The 17,839-nt window shown below is 40.4% G+C and overlaps 1 protein-coding gene across 2 annotated transcripts in view; it reads left to right on the top strand.

Moving 5' to 3' along the window:
* Nucleotides 1-5,090: 5,090 nt before the first annotated feature.
* Nucleotides 5,091-17,839, top strand: part of WDFY4 (WDFY family member 4) — a 128,076-nt gene continuing 115,327 nt past the window's right edge. Inside the window, exons 1-5 of one of the 2 annotated variants that reach the window (XM_027672326.1) lie at nucleotides 5,091-5,191; nucleotides 10,086-10,347; nucleotides 15,332-15,446; nucleotides 16,017-16,120; nucleotides 17,480-17,626. In XM_027672326.1, the coding sequence (XP_027528127.1) occupies nucleotides 10,087-10,347; nucleotides 15,332-15,446; nucleotides 16,017-16,120; nucleotides 17,480-17,626 (627 nt within the window). In that variant the 5' untranslated portion in view covers nucleotides 5,091-5,191; nucleotide 10,086. Of the gene's footprint in view, nucleotides 5,192-9,224; nucleotides 9,463-10,085; nucleotides 10,348-15,331; nucleotides 15,447-16,016; nucleotides 16,121-17,479; nucleotides 17,627-17,839 lie in introns of those variants that run through there. The other variant, XM_027672325.1, reaches the window with a different exon arrangement.

The raw sequence follows: 17,839 nt of genomic DNA, 5'->3' as shown, positions 1-17,839 counted from the left end.
GATGAAGATGAGAATTGCTGTAGGCTATGCAAGCTACACAACATCCTTGCAAAAAGCAAAGGGGGTGTTAAACAGGAACTAGTAGCAATTTCTGAAACTTAAGAATATGTTGTTGTCTGCAGAGATTTTGGTAATTCTTCCTCAGAGAAAATGAGAAGAGCAAATTCTCCCAAGAAAATAGCTATTGGTCAATATTTGTTTGTTAAATTATATCTTGTGTTTTCATCTGGAGCTGTCTGTGAGTACTATTTCCTGATAAGCACTATGTGTTGAAGTCTAACTTTCTGATTTGTAAATATTTGTGAAAAATTTTCCTGCAGAACTTCTATCATGATCCTTTAATTCAACAACTTTTGAGTTGATCGTGAAAACAATGAATTACTGGTGTATCCTGTAGTGGAGAGCTAATCTGGGCTACAGGAGGGGGCATGCCATTGGTATGCCAATTATATTTTGCATTAGCCTTTAGACTTCCTCAATCTCATTAGACTAATATGCCTTCCAGTGTGGAGATCATGTGTTCAGTCAAGCTGCCTTAAAATTTTCCTGCACATTTTTCTCGTCAGTAGGTGACATTTAATCAAAGTAGCAGTTTCCCAGAGGAACTGTTACATTTGATACTTCTTTCTTCTGGGGAAAAAAATATTCTGTTCATTTGGTCAAGATGTTTGGGTCTGACAGTTTCAAACAAAAATGTTTTTACTTTTGTTACAAACCCATTTTTAAAAGAGGCTTCTTTTTTCTTGTGTTTTTAAAAGTTGATGTTTTAATAACTCTGGAATCATTTTGGTGGCATTAAGTTATGCATAGAATTTTTTAAAAATGTAGTTTAAAATTATTTAGGGTATTTCTGTGATTATATCATCTAGTGATTCCCCCCAACTACTTTTACCATAGCCAAAAAAGTTTAACAAAGGGGGAAGCTGTCAAGCAGCAGACTTACATGTGCTGTGTAAGGGTTTGTAGGAAACTACTTCGGAATTGCACAGATTTCAAAAGGCTGAAAAGCACTGCTGCAGCTTGACCTGTAGGATGCAGGCTGTTGAAAACTTCGATTTGTTCCTGTTTAAACAACAAAAGCATTGAAAAAAATTCCATTTTGATTTACAGATTTGTGTCGATGAAGGGAATTTGTTCCAATTTCCACTGAAAGGTTTTGAAATAGAGAAGTTTATGTCACAAATTGTACTTACTAAACAATGTTGCTACTGCTAATGAAAACTTACCAATGCCCAGGTGCAGGCTGTGTGCCGGGAGGCACAGAAGGGCTGCAAAACGCCTGGCCTTGCTCAGGCAGAAATGCTGGGGAAGGTAATGGAACCCTTTCCTGAGACAAGTTAGGAGGTTGACTCCAGGACCAAGGCTGCAAACTGCTCTGTCCTTTTACACCCCTCACTCATGGTGCCAGTGTAGTCAGGGGTAACTGGGCCTCTCTGGTAAGAGTGCTCAGGTGCCAGGGGTAGCTGGCAGGCAGCAGGACAGGAAACATTGCTTTGTGGATACGCTGTGGGTCTGTACTAGCTGCCAGTCCCATGGCTTCATCAATATGAGCTCCACTTAATTTAAAGCCAAAGTTTAGTTGTGCAGGTGCCCAAGTGTGCTCATCTGTGCAGTGTGGCTGTGCACGGGCACATCCTGCCTTCTTTTCCTCAAAGGCAGTGATGCTGCCTGAGGGCAGCAGTCACGGGCAGGAAGGGCCCTGGCTCAGTTTGGGGCTGTCCGGCAGCCCTGGCAGAAGCTGGCTTTTCCTTCCCACCTCCCAAGGGCTTTGTCCTCCAGGGAAAACCTGGCCAAAGAGATGATACCCCTGCTGCCCCAGCATACCCTGTGCGTGTGCCAGAGGGAGAGGAGCTGAGCTGCTCAGGCTCACAGTCCTGCTGCTTCTTCATAGCCCACTGCTTTGGCTTCTTTGGGAAGATGTGCTGAAGAAACTGAATGCATCCTTTGTTGCAGATTTCAAGGTTTGCTGAGAAAAAAGATGAGTGAAAATGATGGTTAAGCAGATGGTTTAAATTTTTGCATTGAGTTTCTCTGCGGTCTCTCTGTCAGCTTCTGTTCTGCCACTGAAAAGAGGGGAGGAAAATGAAACACAGCCGCTTCCCTAAAGAAATGAAAAATGACGCTATGAACATTTTTTAATCAACATTCTTTTTACCAAGAAAAATGATGGATTTTAGCAAGAAAGGGCGAAGAGTGGAAAAAAACCTGCAGCTAATTCAATTTTTGGACACTGAAATGTTGAAAGGGACATGTGTTTAACTGACTTTTTTCCCCCCCCACTAGATTGAAGGTTATGAATGTGCAGCAGAAAAATGTATTGTCTCAGCAAATTCAGCTGAATTTTATTTTTTATGTCTACAAGGAGAGAAACTTACCAGAGAGAGAAATGTAGGCTTTTCAGCAAAGCTCCATCGCACTTGAGTTTGCAGTTGGGCTGGACTATGAGCCCCTTGGGCAATGGCAACTGCAGAGCAGCAGCCAAAGGACATTTCTGGTCTTGCTGTAACCAGTAAACCACTTGGTGAAACTAATGCAACTGAAATGTACTGCAACTTGTGTTTTTGGAGAATCCTGCAGTCACTGACCTGCAGCCTCAAGTCCTGTGATTCTAGTCGTTCTCAACCACTAAGATAATTAAGATACTTTGGTGTAGGTGATATCATTAATGTAAAGCATGAATCAGGGTTTTTCCTCTTGTGTGTGGAAGTTGGATTGGCAAAGAAGCAAGAAGTTTGGCATGAATCAACATAAGGGAAATTATTTGATGCTGTGATACAGGTGGACCTTGTAGTTATCTCCAAATCCTTGCCTCAGGAAGCCCACTGTATGTCTGGCTCAGGCAGGACACCATCTCCACTGGGACATGCATGATCTACATCAGAGTGCTGCATTACCAGATAGAGTTTCCATCTGGTGTTGGAAGAGCTAGCTCCTGGACCAGGAGTTTTAGTGCCCTTTCTAGGTACCTTAAACCAAGATGAGGTTTCCTTTGAACTAGATACCCTGCACGTAGATGCAAATGCAAGTATGTGGGAGACATATATTTTTTAATTTTGTTTTTCCTGTGAGACTATGGGGAAAAGGACAAAGAAAGGAAGGATTTTTATCTCTGTTTTTATAGGTGGAGGCACAGTGCAAGGGGCTTTTAATATAAACAACCCTAACTGACAAAGGGCGTTGTGACACTGTCTCCTACTACATTATCTATATGCTTGTCTTTACCCCTTGAGTTATTTTTACTGCAGCTAATTTGGTTACATCTGTTTTGCTCCAGTGAAGCAGAGATTAAGTGGGTGTGCATGTTGAAACTGGACTTTCAGGCCCAGCAGCAGTTAGTGCAGAATGAAAAAGAGAAATGGTGCTTCCTCTGCTGTGTGGATTAGAAATCTACTAACGACTGTGTGCCTGCTTGACTCCTAACAGCATCTAGTGAGGAGGTACCACTGGATAGGGAAGGCTCTTGGAAATAAACCTCTCTGATCAAACAGCATGGAGGGGCTGCTGCAAATAACCTTTGTTTTGTGATTTTAAACTGACAGTAAAAGGGTGGAAATGGAACACTTTTAGGCTTGTTTCTGACTTAGGAAGTTGAAGACGATGTTCTCTTTGGGTGGGTTGGTATTAATATTCCCTTCTGGTCTCTGTGCTTCTGCCATTCATCTCTCCACTGTGGCTAGATTGCCACTGGGAACGTATCAGCTAATATGTGAGCGGCCTAAGGCAGAAAAATAATGTTGGCACAGCCTTTCAGAGGCTGCATGAGCTTGCTTGGCCTGTGCTCAGAGCAGCCCAGAGGTCTCGCAGCCATGCCAGTGCAGCACTGAGCTCAGTGGGGCTCACTAAAGTGGCCAAATGCAACATTCACTGGAGCTGCCCTGGGTGTGGGTAGCTCAGTATGACCTTGTATCTTCTTGGAAAACACCCTATAGATTATACTTATTTTAGCTAATGCTTTCCGAAATCTAGTAACAAAGCTACAGAGAGGCTTAATTCCTGGTATAATCTGTAAATGGATGAACTAAACCCATGATTTTGCAGCTGCCTCTATTGTTTATCTTTCTATCAATACAATGCATTTCTGCTGGAAGGGATGAGAACAGTCCTCTGGGATTGTTCTGTTCCAGGAACACCAGTGCATCAAGAAAGGTGCCTGTGGTGTACAGGCAATTGCTGTCCTGTTTATATTACTTATCAGGAGTCTTCAGCCTGGATTAGCTGCATGTTAACCAGCTAAATTGCAGCCTAGCTCGAAGAGAAAGTTAGTTTTCCTCCTGAACACTTTTTCAAGCATTTGAGTGAAGTAGATGTTAAGAGAAACAGATGACTTTAACCACCTAGGATAAAATGCCCTCAGGTTTCAGTCACTTTAAGGCCATGATCTCACTGATTCTCAAGGTCACCATAAATTTGTTGGGGAGAAGCAGTTGGAAACACTTGAATTTCCCATGTAAAAATGTTTGAACTCCACCTCCCCTTACAAAATAGTTACAAAGCCTTTCACAGGTATGAAACAAAAAAAAGCAACTAGACAACTGAGAAATAATCTTCCCCCAAGCCCATAGCTATCTAGGTTCACTTATGTTGTCAATGAGCTTATAGTGCTTTTTTGCCTCTTGATCTGAGTAGCTGCCTTGACCATTTTAGTAGAGAGGTCAGAGACAAGCATTCACCTCAGCATTCAAATGTGTTTATTTTAAGGGTGCTGCATTTGAGGAAGGACTCCAACAGTTGCCTCACCTTTGGGCCCAGATTGTTGCACAGAAAGCATGAGCTTTGTGGTGCTGTATTCCTCTAGTAGTTTTGCAAACATTAAATTTAAAAACAAAATGAAAGAAATCCCACTCCCCCTAACCCACCTCCTTTGTGAATATGGTACAGAGGGCGAAATACCTGGTTACTCTTGACTCGGGGAAAAGCATGCTATGCATGCCAGGTTTGTGTGTTAGCTGAGCTGTTTTAAGTTGCTTTGGGAGCTTGGTGGCTCCTGAGCTGTGGTTCGTTTGCTTTTCACTTCTGCTTTCCTCAGGAAGTAAGTGCAGCAGCTAATCAGGTGATTCACAGTGGAAAGTTTAAAGAGCAGAGAGGGAGCTGCTGCATGCAGCAAGATGCCTACTAGGACAGAAACAGTAACACTCATTCCTCTGGATGTGGTTATTGACTGCAACAGGAGCTGCCAAATCTAGGAGCCCAGGTATGTCAAGAGATTCACTGTGAAAGCAAAAGGAACAGACTGTTAAATGTTGAAGGAAACTGCAGTATTATCTGCAACTGCTTTGTTATGGTAGGACCATTTTCAAATAGCAAAGGCTTCAGTCAAAGTTCACCCCAAACTACAGTACAAAGAGGAAAAAGGATCAGTGGTTTGCTTATATCATTTAATCTAGAGATGATAATAGGATTGCAGATTTAAAGATTGCAGATCTGTTGCTGCTGCTAGTGAAGACTTGTTAGATATGATTTAACTGAATGTCCTTATCTAATGAGCTGTTGTTTTGAGGTAGTCAGAATTACTCTGGTCTTAGTCCTTGAGTTTGTTACTACTACATTGTCCATGACTGAACAGAAGCATTCTGTTTGCTCTTGACATGGGGACATCACTTCCAGGAGGACCACATCTCAAAAGAAAGTATACTCAATGTCTCTGCTTCTCTAAGTTGAAAAGTGTTTTAAAACCCTTCTGTTACTTGAATTTTGTCAGTAATTTGTATTTCAAGGCACCAGCCAGATTGGGATCCTATTGTACAAAGCACTGTGCCAGAACATAGGAAGAGAGAATACCTTGCCCTGTAAATTTTTGATTAGATGGAACTGGCAAGGTTGGGTAGGATATTTAATTTTGCAACTTAAGTTATTGCAATCCTCTTATTGGAGAAGGTAAATAGAATGACATTTAAGTGTAAATCTTTTTGGTGGTGTTTTTTCAGTTTGTCTCATGAACTATGAGAAATAGAACTGATAGATGTAGATTAGGAAGGCAGAAGGAGTTCAGGGAGGAAGAACCAGGGTGAATAGGAGGGACAAAGGTAAGAGGATAGTAGATGGGCAGCATCTGGCACACTGTTCATTCTGAGGTGCTGTGATTCCTGTGAGCACAGAGTGATGTGAGCCAGAAGGAGGGAGTTTGTGATCGAATGGGAAGAGAACAAGAATTTGTGATATATGGTGTTTCACGGAAGAAACAAATGATGCCTGCTATTGCTTGGATCTGTTATGGCATTGGACAGCTTTCTTTGGGAGGTAGTGGCATCCCTGTTTTTAGCATTTAAAATTATTAACTGTCATAACTGTGTTCATTAAACAGTCATCTTAGCTGCCAGAGAAAGGAAAGAGTTATAAAGGAGTATCAGACACTGAATTTTTGGGATGCTCTGAGATGTGTGTTTCTGACAGTCACCAGAATCCTGGGATTTAATAGTTAAGGAAAGGCTATTAGGAGAAGGAATATTTAAAGCAGGTAGTTGTAGAAGTCTGATATTTAGTCTACTATTTTTCTTGTCATTAGAACAGTTGGAGTAAATAAGGAGGCAATTTGTAGTCTTTATTTTGCTTTCATGTACTTCTGGAGATTAAAGATTTCCTTGTGCATTCAAATATCTAACATTTTTTGCAGATACTTACTGTAAAAAAGTGGACCAATCTGAAATATGGTATGAGACTTGATTGTCTTTTGGTCAACCATCTGGCTGTGATAACAAATGATTTTAAATGTATAAGTAAAATTCTTGATCTTGGTGCAAATTGAGATTTTGTAGCTGAATGGGATCCTTCTTTGAGCTGCTGGGGGAGGTAATCACAGATAAATAAACTGTCATTTAAAAAATCATGTTTGTTCAACTAGTAAGCTGTTAGTAACAGTGTTCTGCCAGTTCTTCTGCCAGCTTTGGTCAGGCCTTTCTTCTCTTTTGTCTTTTCAGCCTGAAAAGACATAGCAACATTGCTGTGTGATTTCACATGAGCTTCATTTAGAAAAAAAGGGAAAATACATGATTAAGTTACATTTCCTCTCTGTAACCTGACACTACTTTCTGAATGATTGCATCAGATTTATTTAAAACATTTTGACTTTCATGTCTTCTAAAACCTTTATTATTTAGACTTTACTTTTTATATCATTGTGATACTTATCAAAAAGTGTCATATCAAACTTAATCAAGAATCAAAGAAACTTATCAAAGCTGAAATAAGCTGTTAACTTACACTGAGGATCAAAACAAATGGTGGAATGTAGAAGAGAGACAACATATAAGATCTTTTCAAAATATCTAAGCTATCCTTAATACCAAAGATATTTGAATGCTGGACCCTGTGATTTTGTGATTAGTCTAGAAGAATAATTATCCTCTAAAAGGAAGAGAAAGTGTAAAGGACTTAGAAGTCTTAATCAAAATGTAGACACAAGAAAAGGCTATTAGGAGAAGTAATATTTAAAGCAGATAGTGCAAGTGGAGTCAACAGACTAATACCAGAGGACTGATATTTAGTCTAATATGTCTTTTGGAGTCCAGATAGTTTGGAACAAATAATGAGGAAAATAACAATCCTCATTTTGCTTTCATGTATTTCTGGAGATTAAATATTTCCACGTACACTTAGATGTCTTACATAGCCTGCTACAATTAGATCTTCATTAATGAAGTTGTGTGTGCATATCTGGTTATGAGAGTTTCTGTGGAGATGGGAAGAACTCTTTCATTGCATGGATTCGAGCGAACATTTTTTGAGTGACCATCCCCACTTGCTTTAGCTGTGACACTGACAAGAGAGGCCTGCTCAGTGAAGTGTGAATAGAAAGAGAGAAAATTGGTTCAAACATTTGCAGGGCCATACTCATGCAGTGCAATATAGGAAGTTGACTGGTCAGTCACTGACCTTCTGAGGCCAGCATAGGCACTTCATTCACCTCTCCATGACTTAGTTTCACCATCTGTAGAATGCCTCTGTAAAGAACTTTGGGTTTCTCAATGCAAGCAACAGAGGTTGAGTGTAGGCACTGGGAATGAGTTACTTGTTGCTTAGCATTGATTTAGGCTTAGCAGAGTAGCTTCCAAGGTGAGACATTTTCTTTAGGGAGAGAATGGTGGTGCTGTTTGGAATGTGAGAGCAGCATAAGTGAACTATGCTCACTGAAGCCCCTAGAACAGTACCCAGGCTTCCTCAATCAACACACTGTACAGCTTCATGATGACTCAAGTGGGCCAAAATCCCACACCAGATTTAAGTATAACATATGACAAATGTAACTCCCACACAGTCATGAGGAACAGAGTCTTCCTGTTTACTCTATGCAGACAGTCATCACAATTTTTCTGCTCACAAGGCTGTGTTGTCTTAACACAGATAATTAGGAAAAACAACAGCAGTGAAACACAAAATGTTGTTGAGGTAGGAAATTTTAGATTGACTGTTCCTTGGAGGCTGATCAAAATTTCATAGCCCTCCATCTCCCACAAGGGACAGAGTATGGGCTGTGGTAGAGTGAATTAGCCTGTGCCATACTGTGAAGGATTGGTATTTACATGTAGGCATAGGTGTCTGCTGGGACTGTCAGCTTGCTGCAGGTGGTGTGGTGCACAGTGTCAAGATAATGTCATGCTCTTCATCTGTGCAGTGTGGAGCTGCTACGTGAGTGTGGAAGGGAAACTGATTCATCTGGCCTGGAGTGGGCAGAATGCAAGCAGTAAGCTGACTGCGTAACTTTTGGAAGGTGAAGGAAGAGAATCCCAAATGTAGTGTTGGCTTATAGTTCTAAACCAAGCTTGTAATACTCTTTTAAAATTTATTTTAATGAGTGTATGTATTGGTAGTACAGATCTGACTCAGTTTTTTAGTTATATTTGCTTTTTGGCATTTTTATTGACAAGTTAGAATGGCAATCAAAGAGACACTGTAGAGAAAGAACCTATTTCCTAGAAATGAAGCTACATTGACGTTTTTCTTTGAGGGGGTTGAAATGATGTGTTAAAGATTCTTCTAGGCTCTTAAAAGACAGTATACTTGGTAAGTAAAGTGAGCTACATTAACTTTGATGACTCCCATCTGCCTACACACACTGTGATAATTTGTCCTGTCATATTTTGAATAGTCAGACAATGACCTAGACTCCAATAAGCATATGGATGACTTTGATGGACACTGGAGAAGCCTGATTTCCATTGGTGTAAGTGTTGTCATTATGTAGGCTCAACATAGCAGGGTGAGCTCACAGAAGGCTATGGCAAAGGACTGGAGCTGCTATGGATTCAGGGCTATGTCAATGACCTCCCAGAAGACTATGGATGAAAACAGGGCTGTCAAGTAGATGAGAAGACTTGGGGTTGAGATGAGTTGTACCAGAAGGATTCCCCAACCTATAGTGCAAGATGAACTCATTTTAAATTAAATTTGGTGGAAATGAGACTGCTAGAAGCACCATGCTCCTTCAATGAGGAATATCCACTTCAGTTTGCAGGATCAGCAAAACAAGTAATGTTGTAGTGAAAATACCTACTAATTGTACAGAGCTGTATGTCGGCCATATAGAAGAGCTGAATCTTGGCTGTCTCTTTGGGCCAGCACACCCATGTGGAGAACCTTTGGCTTTTCCACACAGCTCCTGTTCCAGACAGGGCTTCAATCCCACCCTAGGTAGGACGAGTGATGTGCAGCTTAATTTACCATCCATACTAAATGAAATGTGTAACCTGGCTCTTGCTCTTCTGTTGCAGATCTGATGATGGTAATAATTATAACTTGTTTTACAGTTGGGGTGACTGAAGTATAGGGGAGAGGATCTGGCTCAGTGGCAAAGCTGGGACTGGAATACAGATTTGCTGCATGGTTTGCCTGTTTGTCCTGTCAAAGCCCAGATGAGTTATGTAGCACATGCACATGTCTCATGGCAGACAACTTGTTCATATTCTTGTCCAGAAGCAGAGTGCTTTGCCATTAGAATTGTAAAAGAGTCAATGACAGAGAGCATTTCCATATTTCTAAACTCTCTAACTCCAACAGTTAAAACTGTCAGTATCTAGTTCCATGGGAGGGTTTAATGGTAAGAGATGATCTAACTGTAAATAACACAGTATCTTTATCTGGTCTCATGTCAGCATGGACAAAGCAGCTGAACTCACATGGCAGCTGGAGGATGCACCTTACCAAGCAGGACAGCAAGAGCAAAGCCCTGATGATGGAGACACAGCAGAAGAGCTGGAGAAGCCTGCACACAGCAAGGACAAGCTGCCCCAGAGCCATACCCTCCAGTGGGAGACTCTAGGCAAACAATTTGTAGAGTATGAGCAGGTGGCTCCATTTCTTGTCCCAGAGGATCAACAGAGGAAGCTGCTGGACTTTCTTCCCCTCTTCTTAAAGGTTTGTTCAAGGATGTAAATTTGAGTTTCTGTTGCCCTATCCATTCTGTGGTCACCCAAACTGCCAGTGTAGTTAATTGAAGCAGGATCCCTTTGTCTAGGTGATGCTTTTACTCCATTGGGAGTAAAAGTACTCCTCCTTCCATCTACCTAACCTGCTGAGTTAGTATGAGAAAAGTGTAGGGGGGACACTGTTTTACTTTCCTGAGTGGCTATATTCTATTTTTGAAGTCAAGGAATATGTTGATGAGACAGGCATCTTTCAAAGTGAAGATGTCACTTCATGTCTGTCTCATGTATTTTATTACTTAATGGGGGGGCTGAGCACACTTTCAGTCTGGGAAAATGTGGTTGTGGCATGCAGCCAGTTAGGGGAAATGCAGGAATACAGTCTTAAGATGGAATTTTGGGGTTAATGACCATGCTGATGTCTAATTTTAGTGCTTGACAGAGGATTTGTGTTAGGGACATGGAACGGGGAGAAGAAGGTCATACCACGGGTAAGGGACACAGCTGAGAACCAGAACATTTTAGTTAGCAGGCTGCCCTACCCCATTCCCTAGACCTTCCATCAGCCAACAGTTTCTGAGATGGCCATGTTAAAAGGAGAAATTAGAAGAGCTCTGTAGTGAATGGGAACCTTATGGGTTGGTTTTCTTTGCTAGAATCTGTGAAATATACAGGACATTGTTTGAGTGGGCCATACAGTGATAGAAAGGCAGAGCATATACTGAGCAAAGCAGAAAGCTTGGCCTATATTTAAATGTACTGTGGTGATGTAGTAGTGCAGAAGAATTGTTTTTCTTTTGAATTACATTGGGTATTTATGAGTATTAAATCTGCATTTTTACACTCTCTCACTATGTCTTTCAGAAAAAAAATAAAAGCATCTTTTTGGGGAAACCATATTTTAGTGATGGCATATTTCAATTGTCTGTACCTTGTGAGTTTTCAGTGTTCTTGAGTGACCAAACTCAGATACATCTGTTCCCTACCTAGCTGAGTTGGTTTTCTGAAAAGTAGCCAGTGTGTAGGTGAAGAAAAAAAAAGTTAATGCATGGTCACTCTTTATATGGAAGCACTGTGAGACATAAAAGGTGATACTCTGGATTGACATTTTGAACCGAGTGCGTAGGAAATTCACTGTGTTCAGGGTTGTGAAATCTTTGGTGTCCATAACAGTAAATCAGGAATAACTTCCAGATAGTCATAAACGTTTCACTCAGCTGGATGGAGCATGAAACTTGTAAGTCCTGGTGCACAGTGAAATCCCTGTAGATGATGGTGTCAGTGAACAGCACTGAAACAGGTCACTCACTGGTGTCAGTCTGAATAAAACAACTGAGTTGTGGGTAGGATCTAGCAGTGCCTATGGTGAAGTAGCTGTGTTTGAGTGCAAGCTTGCCCTGGTCCAAGGCAGTGCAGACAAAATGAGTGGAGGGGTCTCGAAAGGCAATGAGTGTATAGCCTGGAGTCTCAGAAATGGCCTTCTTAATAAATCTAAATGGTCCTACAGATACTTTATGATTTTTGAACAAATTTCACTTTTCACCACTTCCTCTCAACTTCTGGATTTGTTTGCATAGAAGAGTGCCCCTTCTGAACCAAAGGCTGTATTTGAACAGAAGAGCTGTCGTTCTGCATATGAGCCTGTCACTGGAAATGAATCTCTCTCTCTGCATATAACATTACATGTGCTGGGGCAGGCTTTGCTGTCTTGGGAGCTCACCACCACTTTATCAGGTCACAAAATTTCTGTCTTTGCAAAAGGACAGTGTTCCTTTCTCAACCTTCAAAGAATGCTCTTCAAAGTCAAATCAGGACTGATAATCTGACAGTTTTCTGTAGAGGAGCACCTTCCCTTTCCATAGGTCTGCTTTTAAAATGGAATGCTGAAAATTTCACTGTTTTTTTTGAGGTAGCACACTAACAACCTTTGTGCTTGGAGCAACAGTCATCTATTTTGTTTTTTTTCTGGACTGTTTTCAGACCTCCTGTCTTCCTTCTTCTTGAAGGTCCATGGAAACACACATCCTTTATCTTTTGAGGGTATTAATTCATCCCAATGAAGACAGGCTTTGTTGTGGAAGATAGTCTCTCCAAACTGCTTCCTCCCCGTCTTGTAAGCAAAAGGCTTTTTGTGGAATTCTTCTGCTGAGCTTTTCCTGCCTCAAACTTAAAATGAAATTGAAATTCCAAGATCTCCAAGTTTCTGAGTTGTGTTGCAGCTTTAGTTTTTGAATACCACATAATGAACATGAAGTAAGCAAGTCTTGGTGAGATAAGATTATATACAACATATTTACATTTGCTGATCATTAACTAGGTATGAATAACAAGGATGCCTTTCACATGGTGGTAATTTTCAAAAGACTGAGGGAGTTGTTTCTGAACAAAGGTGATAAAAGTTATAAAATCTAGAAGTCTTAGGAATTAGAAATTGGACAGCAAAGAAGGAAATTGCTTATTTATCATGGCACATGAGAAATAAAATTTAGTATCAGTGTGTCAAAGGACAAATGTTCTCAGGAGGCAAGGTGAGTATTACTGAGGGGCTGGCAATGTTGTACATATGCATACCCATTGCGTGTCTCCTTTCTGGAGCGCTGAACTTCACACGCTTTAGGGTTATAGAAACTGATTTCCTGAATTGCAGTAAGGCTTGCAAAAAGGGGATTTAAAATTCTTAAAGGAAATTTTGGCTACAGAATACATTCAGAATGGAGATATGAATTTTTCATTAGCTTAACGCTTGATTTTATGGCCCGAGAGAGAGATTCTTCCCCCCACTTTTCTTAGATGTACTAGTGGAGCTTTGTAGGGCTTTGCAGGCATTTAAGTTTAGAAGTGTGACTAGAACATTTTAGCCTTACATCATTGATTTAAGAGATCTTTAGCTCTTACTCAGTTGGCTGGAGAGAGGGGGCACTAACCAGGAGACACCTGGGATATGGGGTGTCGTTTGTACTCCTTGACATAGATGGAAGAGATGTGGGAGGAAAATGTTAGCCATCTGCTTGTGATTCAGGCCTAGGGAGTCATTTTAATGTGCCTTCTGTGTCTTCCTTCTCAGTGCCTCAGAAAGTATCAGAACGTTCTATTGCATTGCTGGCTTTTGAACTAACATCTCTCCGTGCACTATGGAGTAGGAAGGACAGATGGTAAAAGCAGACACAGGGAACTTGTGACAGAATCTTAAACATGTAGAAACAGCCTTAAGAGGAAGAAAGAAAATCAGATTACGTTGATACCATACTATTTGATTTTCCCCTGAAGGCAGACATCCTGGAATGGAGTCAGGTTAATATGCTTCCAGATACAGATCTTCTATAGGCTCAAACGTGAATATGGAAATAATTAGGTCTGTTCTTAAAGGGCAATGTATTCTAAAGATTGGTGTCTGACCCATGGAACGATCACCAATAAAATTAAATCAGAACATTAGTGGCCTGGTTTGTAGGGAGAAGGACTAGTAGCATTGCTATGAACATTTGATTAATGCTCTCTGCTGTGTATGGTCTCAAATCCTAAAATTTGTCCTGCTCTTTCTGTTAGCAGAAGAGTAGGTATAACAAGGCCTTTCTGAAGGGTTGTGGATGTTCCTCTTTGAGGAAGAGGGGCAGGGATTTATCACTGCTTTTTTTCTGAGAAAGGGTGTAGCTTAATGACAAGCATTGTATATCCTGAAGTGGCTGTAGGTTTCTTGTCATTGTGTTTGTCCAGCTTACTTCTGTTCTTTACAATCCTCCCTTTCTTCTGCATCAAAAGTGGAGGAATTGATGGATCTTACTCGTAATTGAGGATCTCTGCAAATAATCAAAATCTGAAAAACTAGTTTGTTTTTAATATGATTGATTGATTGATTGAAAATTATTGATAGGCACACTGTGCAATTGCATTTCACTCTTGTAGCACAGAAAGAAGAGTTGGGTGCGTTTTACTGTGTTGACTGCAGTAAAATGAAATAAAAAGTAGGTGCTTGCCTGATTACTGACAGACAACTGGCACTTCATGGGGAAAAAACCAGCTTGTCCACAAGCTGCCATCCATGATGAAATAACAAGGAGTTGAAAGCATGGTAGGGAAGGAAATATTTGTAGAAGATCTTCTTTTACAAAGAGTTGCACTTATTTCTTGGCAGACAATAATATATTTGCTCCAAACTATTTTAGGAAAACATCATTATTTTTCTTACCTTCCTTTTATAATCTGACCTTACAGTGTGATTTTTCAGAGCTTCTAGAAGGAGACTTTTGTAAAGAAATTTTCAAGGTTGCTGGGGACAGAGGTGTCTCAGGCTGGTATTTAGAGGTGAATGCTGAACTATTGCTAATACATCAATGTATATAGCTTTAGATACTCTATATAAAAGTAATGGTACCTGCTTGTTGGAGGCCAGTTGGATGTGGTAGTATTAGTCTGCTGGAATATTTTTTTTATTGCTCTTGAATTTTTTTCCCCCAAAGGCAAGGTTACATTTAAGAGGGGATCTGTTTGCCAAACTCAGAGAATTAACAAGTCTTGCTGTTGTTTATCTAGTAAGCTTCACGTTTAATTGCTTGTCCATTCTTTAACAAGTAAATAATAAATTTATTTATAAAATGTTTATAAATTCGTCTATAAATTTGTTTTCTTCAGGGTGTTTATGTTGTATTTTGAAAGGGACTAGCATAATTTTTGATACAAAGGATTAGTGACCCAGGGTATGACAAATATTTAGATTGTTTTGATTGTACTCAATGTAGAAAATACTGTAAAAGCTCTCTAGTAGGTGTGTTATGTGATTCAAAGGGTTGACTTCTCTGTCTGTAGTGTCATACTCCTTCCTGTCTGGGAAATGCTGCTTAATGGACTATACTGGATGGAAGGGGAATTTTGCAGGGGATTGTTAGCTTTATCTTTCTTTATTTGTATTTATTAGTATTTGTCAGTCTACCAAAGACATGATGTGTCAGAAAGACTTAACAGTTATGCTTGGATTTCAGGCCTGGGAACAGTCTGCTGGAGTAGTCGTATTCCCCAACATTCAGCTGTTAGCCAGTGAGGTTTCCAAGCTTCTGACTAAAGAAATTAAGAGGATCCTCAATGGCAAACCTGCAGGTAAGGATCCCATACCATATCCACTGGATCCACTTGTTCTGGAAATGTGCTGTCTTTCAGCTGTCCTCTGTGCTGGAAATAAAGAGGGAATAGGAAAATGCTGTGTATCAAGCCAGGTATTTCAGTAGGTGTGAGCTGGCGCTCGTTTTAGGTGATTGCACTGAAGACCTGGCCTTGCTGATCTTGGGTTTGGAACTTTTGTAGCTGGAAATGTATAATGTATAATGCATATAAGAGTTAAAGAGTAGGTTACACACTATTCTGAGGAGCTTTCTTTAATGAGAAAAATACTGCCAGCCACACATGGCTTTCCTGGTGGCTGTTGTACATTCTTTGCACTGTCAGCTGACAGGCTTCATGAACTGAGCTGGTATTCCCAGTGAAATTTCTCAGTTTGAAACATAGTTTACATGAACTGACCTGAGTCTGATGCTGGATCAAAATCATTTTATGTCTTTCTGTTCATTCAGTGGACTCCTGCTACTGTAATTTTGCTAAATTTGTCAGATCTGTTAAGAATCTGCATCAACACAGCATTTTCATCTTTGATTTATGTTTTTGTGGTAACAGAAGAAGCTCGTCTGGCTTTGGAGCAATTCCTGCAACAGAAAGTGGAAGCAGAAGATGGCCACTTGCTCCTGAAATCAGTGTATCTGCTCTCACTGACTGACTTGGTAAGAGAAATTACTACAGAGGGCTTTTTCTTTTTATTTCAGAGGAACTGTGTAGCCACCCCAACAGTGGGACACCTAAGTCTCAGTGTTTGCATTATCCCTAATACTTGGAGCTTCAGCATGCCCAGGATATACAGAGGACACACCACCAGGTTTATAGGCCAGGCTTTTCTGAAAGAGAGAAGCACTGTGTGCTTTCAGATACCCTTTTTGTTTTGATGATCAGACAGCTATTTTTTCTAGTGTTCCTCTGCTTTTTCTCCCCCCCCTTGTGTATTATTGCTCTTCAGCCTTTCTTTATCACTCCAATTTACATATCAAAAAGGTGACTAGTATGCACCTGTATGTCTGGTAATGCAGTGGTTGAATTTTCCATCTTGATAGACTCTTGCTTTGAAGCATTTCACAAATTCTACTTTTACAGACATCTTGAATGCAGACTGGCATCAGCAGTACAGCCTGCTGATGGGCATCAGTGATGTGTTTATCCATGACATTTAGTTGAGTCTTATTCAAACACACAAAAATAAAATCTTACTGTCAGATTCTAGGGGACATGTTCTGTGCCATAAGGACCTCCATATAGTTAGTTACAGCATGAAGTTTCTGATGAGCTTTGTGTTTTTCACAGATTTAAGACTCTGCTATTTTTTGTAGCACACACACACAAAACTTCATATCACAAACCTCATTCTTCTCTTTAATTTGCTTCTGGTTTTTGCTCTGATTACTGTGTGCCAAGCACACACACTGGGACTTCTCTGGAAGTTGTACTCAGCCATGGTGAAAATGGGAATAAACTAAGTGTTGAGAAACACTATGAAGAAACTGTCTCTTGCATTTATGAATCCTATAATTAGAAGTGTGTGTGCAGTTAAAAAAAGCAATGACATTATAGCTAAATTGCTGTCATGCTGAGTCAAGGAGGGAATGAAGAATTATGAAGAATTCATGCTTTTAACATACCAGGCCTCTGTAGCTGCAGGGTGTCCTGGAAACTAATGGTAAAGGGGGCACTGTCTGTCCCTGGCCTTGCTGCTGGTTCAGCTGCTAGTTAGTTTGCAGGTTGTGTGCTTTATTGACTGTAGGTCTCTATATGCAGGACATAGAATCTCTGTCAAGGCTGTAGTGGGAAGTCCTGGGAACATCTATGGCAACACATGGTTACTGTATTTATTTCTGCCAAATGGATTTGTACAGCCATGCTGTATGATAGCCAGTCTTGTGTGCCCTGGAGTACTCATAAGGATAAAATGCTCAAGTAGCTCTTTCATCTGCCATGATTACTCTCAGTGTGTAGAAACACAAGAAAACTGTGGTCAGCTTCTGGAGGGACTGATCTTTATTTTGTTTACTTAGAGAACTTTGTGGAACATCATTGGATCTGGACTTCCAGCTGCTCTGATGCAGTGCCTGTACCTTTTCTTCACTTTTCCTCTGAAGAAAACCAGTGATGATGGAGAGACAAGTGAGGATGACGCCCAAACTCAGGAAATGCTTGTTGAGGTGAGATGTGCCTCTGGGAGTTCATTTTTCCTGGGCACTCAGATACACTTAGGCTCTTAGCTGGTGATTGATTCAAACTGCCACAAAAAGAAGTAATTTTGTACTGAAAACTGTTGAACAAACATCAGGAGCAGTATAAAACAATCTGAGATGATGCCACTATATCTCTTATTTTTTTATTTAACAAAACAATGTGACTTTAAGTGTGAAAAA

The sequence above is a fragment of the Neopelma chrysocephalum genome, unplaced genomic scaffold, assembly GCF_003984885.1.
Source record: "Neopelma chrysocephalum unplaced genomic scaffold, ASM398488v2 Primary Assembly neopelma1_97390, whole genome shotgun sequence".
Classification (NCBI taxonomy): Eukaryota; Metazoa; Chordata; class Aves; order Passeriformes; family Pipridae; genus Neopelma; species Neopelma chrysocephalum.
Note: the sequence above shows the minus strand (reverse complement) of the source record. Positions and strands in the feature narration are given on the sequence as shown.